Source organism: Microtus ochrogaster, chromosome 6 (assembly GCF_000317375.1).
Source record: "Microtus ochrogaster isolate Prairie Vole_2 chromosome 6, MicOch1.0, whole genome shotgun sequence".
Classification (NCBI taxonomy): Eukaryota; Metazoa; Chordata; class Mammalia; order Rodentia; family Cricetidae; genus Microtus; species Microtus ochrogaster.
The window spans coordinates 67904180-67908270 of NC_022013.1; the positions used below are offsets into that span (position 1 = coordinate 67904180).

General features: G+C 45.1%; 1 protein-coding gene across 1 annotated transcript in view; it reads right to left on the reverse strand.

Moving 5' to 3' along the window:
- Window positions 1-3: 3 nt before the first annotated feature.
- The window catches only part of Rgs4 (regulator of G protein signaling 4), a gene marked incomplete at its 3' end in the record, with an annotated part of 5110 nt that continues 1022 nt past the window's right edge, over window positions 4-4091 (reverse strand). The window contains 7 exon segments of the mRNA XM_013346931.1: window positions 4-89; window positions 776-837; window positions 1333-1437; window positions 3699-3752; window positions 3754-3828; window positions 3830-3900; window positions 3902-3969. Of these exon segments, the coding sequence (XP_013202385.1) occupies window positions 4-89; window positions 776-837; window positions 1333-1437; window positions 3699-3752; window positions 3754-3828; window positions 3830-3900; window positions 3902-3969 (521 nt within the window).

Sequence of the window (4091 nt, forward strand, 5' to 3'; positions counted from 1 at the left end):
TTTCTTGTACTCCTCACAGCTGATCCAGAAGTCAATATTCTCTTCACTGTATTCTGATTTCAGGAAAGCTTTGAAAGCTGCCAGTCCACCTGTGAAGGATGACAAAAAGCCAGAGTTAACACACGGGTTGACTTGCTCGATAGAACACTTCAAATAAAGCCAAGGTAATTAGGAACCCAGGGGTGAGTTGAAGAAACTCCCCCTTCCTTCCCTTTTTGGAAGTCGGTTAGCCAAAATTTATGTTCGATATCTAAAAATCCCAGTTTTATCTAGTAATTTCATCTTCCAAGGAACTGTAATTCTGAAACATCCATGTGGCTATCAACTGCCACGGTGGGTTTAAAACGAGAGTTGTGGTCCATTGTGCTGGAGGATCTCACTATGTGAATCTTTGCCATTTTGCCCATGCAATGAGAGAGATTGGTTTTCTTGTTGATGATCCAGATGGTTCCTAAATTAACTTTCCATCAAATTTGACAAAGTTCTCAAATACATCAGCTATAAGACAAAAATGTTTGTCCCTGAATCTGGAAGACAGAGCAATCCAGGCCTTCTTTGCAGTTCCCACTAAACTGACATACTAGGAGATAACTTGCCTAATATAGAGTACTGCTATCCTCCTCCCGTCTCCTCTCTCTCTCTCTCTCTCTCTCTCTCTCTCTCTCTCTCTCTATATATGTGTGTGTGTGTGTGTGTGTGTGTGTGTGTGTGTGTGTGTGCACCCACACGCATGCTTGTTTTGGGATGAGAGAAAGACAGAGGCATGGCTACTTACATTCATGGGTAATCAGGTTTTCCAATGATTCAGCCCATTTTTTGACTTCTTCTTGGCTCACCCTGGAGACATTACAGAAAAAAAGAATGATTTAAATACATAGCATAGAACTGAAGAAGAAAAAAATCTAAGATGAGATGTGATATATTGTTTATTAGGGTCTTTTTTCATAAAATATGTAGAGACTTAAAATCTAATTATGGCTGCCATGAAAATAGAGTCTCTCTCTCTCTCTCTCTCTCTCTCTCTCTCTCCCTCTCTCTCTCTCTCTCTCTCTCTCTCTCCCTCCCTCCCTCCCTCCCTCCCTCCCTTCCTCCCTCTCTCTCTTTCTCTCTTGTGTGTGTGTTATAAATCTCAGGTTGGTCTTGAACTCATGACCCTCCTAACATTCCAAGTGCTGAGATTACAATTGTGTGCCCTCAACTTGGAAATGGAGACCATCTTTATCCAAATATGGCTCAAGTAAGGGCTGCCTTCCCACCCACTCTTCTCGTACAACCTCTCTATCATCAGATAATTAATACCTAACCGCTCTTTTGCAAGGCCACTTCTCTCACCTCTGGCAAGTGACTACTTTGTCCTTCTTGCTGTGTGAAGAGCTGTGCTCACAGGAGTCAGACTTCTGCAGCAGGAACCCCAGCCGATGTTTCATATCCTTTGCACTGCAAGGAAGACAAGAACTGGCATGAAAAACAGATTTCTTTAAAAGAGAGACTGGTGGGCCTTAAGAGTCCCTGGCCGCCCAGGAAAAGATTCCTTGTGTCTGCCTATGACCTTTGAAATCTATGGTGAAACCATGCTAATAAACGGCTGCTCTTTTGAAATGCATGCAAAAACTGCAAAACTTGACATCTTCTCCTTAGGGAACATCTCCTGGGAGGTGGGTGTTGTCTCCTAGAGAGAGCTACTTTAGCACTTCAGTAAACTAGAGTGAGTTCGGCCAGCCCTGAGTGTGGTAGCCAAGCAGTTCCTAAGTGTGTGTGTGTGTATACACAGAGCATAAGCTTATGTGTGCATCCCTGTAAAGAGGAACAGAAATGACACAAATTCTCAGGCTGAAAGCTGAGCCCCACTAGGCTCGTTTCTAGGCAATCTCCAGCAAGAGCTTTAAAAAAAAATGCATTACAGGGAGATATACACTAGGAAAGGGCGTATGAGACTTTGGGATAAGAGAAGCAAGACAGAGTCATCACTGAGGTGAGTAATTATTTAATTAGAGCGCTTTCCAGTTCACTGCCAACATTTAATAGGCAACTAGGGGATAGCAGAGTTTCTGACTACTTGAACTTCCAGCTCAATTCCGCCATTCTTTCTTATTAGCTTTTTTTTTATTACTGTTATCTCTTTTATTATAAAAGCCAAGAAATGGTTGGAGGAAAGTGGTGTTTCCTAAGCAACAAAGAATGAGATGCTCTTGCCTGGAAGGGCCGAAAAAGAAGGGTGGAGCACAGTGGCATTTTAGGAGGCTGGTGGCACACTGGGAGCTTCTCAGCCGATCTTTCTCGGTGTCTGAGTCTCGGGGCTGTTCTTGTGCTGCCCTTTAAGCAGTATTTTTTCACCCTCACAAACCTCTCTGCTTTTCTCTTTTTTCCCAGGTGCTGACTGGTGGCAAAGTCCTCCCCAGTGACAGCAAGATAAAATCACCAGAGCTGGGCCAGTTTTACGGTGATGCTATGAATGCATTGTAATCTAGCCCAAAGAGAAACGACCTCCTGTCTCTATGTGCTGCCTCCGTCTGACTCCCAGCCACTACTGCTAACACTAATGTAAGCGTATTTTCAAAGAGCTGGAAGTGTGAGTGCAAGGACCTTGTACCACAACAGAAACAGACAGGATAGTCTGGATGGGTTCCTTCCTCTGCCCCCACCAATCATAAGACCCTCTGGAAGCCCTTGCACTGAAGTCCAGAGCTGCTTAGCCCTTGACATTCTTTCATCTGTCCCAAAAACTATTTGCTGGGGCCAAATCTGATTCCCACCACTCCTAAGTTCTGCATGGCTGGTTTTCTATCATTTGACAGGAGCTTGGAAAGGCTGCCTTCTGTTGACTCCAGGACTTAAGGGTGAAGGTGAACAGGCGTCTGCCTTCCAGTTCTCCACCAAACCCCCTGCTTCATTTTTTAAAAGTGGTCAATGTGTTTATATATTGATGGTAGACTGTGGAGAGCAGGCTCACTAACACACAAATGTTATCCTTTGGGGGGTAGAGGGAGTTGGTAGACCCACACAGAGAGACCCACTTTTGACCTTTAATTTCGAGAGGAAATAATGTATACACACTAGCTTCACGTTTCCTTTTAACCCAGCTACTCTATAAGTGCTCTATGAAATAATTTATTCATGCCCTTAAAAAAAAGACACATGGATGCCTCTAAAACTGTAAGCTGATGAGTTACAATCAGGATTTATTTCCCAGCCTCTCTCGTCAACAACTGGAGGTGGGGTAGGAAGATAGGAGAGAGCTGGTTTGGAAAAGCATCTCTGGTTGAGCGGAGCAACTGCAGAACCCACACAGAGCATTCTGACACTGTTTCAAACCTTCCTTCTGGGCTTTCTTCCCCACACAAGAACTAGCGTGTTATCAGAGAGCGGTGATTCTGGGTGCTCAGCAATGCTCAAACAAGGGACAATCATCCCCAAAGAGAGTACAGATCCATCCCCGACCTCCTATCACTTTGCAATCCAAACAATTTGACTAAGGGACCAAACTTAAAAGTCAGAACCTAAAGTCATGCGAAATAAAGCACACAGGATGCAGTATTTACGGAGCCCGCTCCCTAAATCAAAGTGGCTGGCTAGTCCTAGAGAGTAGCTACGATTGTTTTTCCCCGCCGCTAACCCCAAAGAACTTAAGCAAAGCATGCAAGTCATTAAGAAAGTCTATGCAAAACTTTAGTCTGGCCAGTGACAGAAACCAAGCTTACCTCCTCAGGCAGGAAGCCGGCAGACCTGCAAGTCCTTTGCACATGGTGTTTAATTGTGTGATTTGCAGCGAGAAGAGAAAGGCAGGAGGAGAGCTCGTTTCTGTCTTGAGCACAGTTGCTTCTGCTAGACAAAGATGCGGTCAGAATTCTCTGAGCCTCTGGCTTCCAAGCCTGTAGGGGTCTCTTTTATAGGCCAGCCACGGGCCGGGCAGCCAATCAGATGGCAGATCTGCAGGCTCAGCTCCACTCTGGCGCTCTGCCTCTCCAGCCCCTAGAAAGGGAGAGGAAGAAAGGACTGACGCATCGCGGATGCAGAGGGACGGAGCAGAGGGAAACCGTTTGCAAAGTAGGCATCTAAAGAATGAGGTTTTGCTTTTTGCTTAGCGTCTCTGC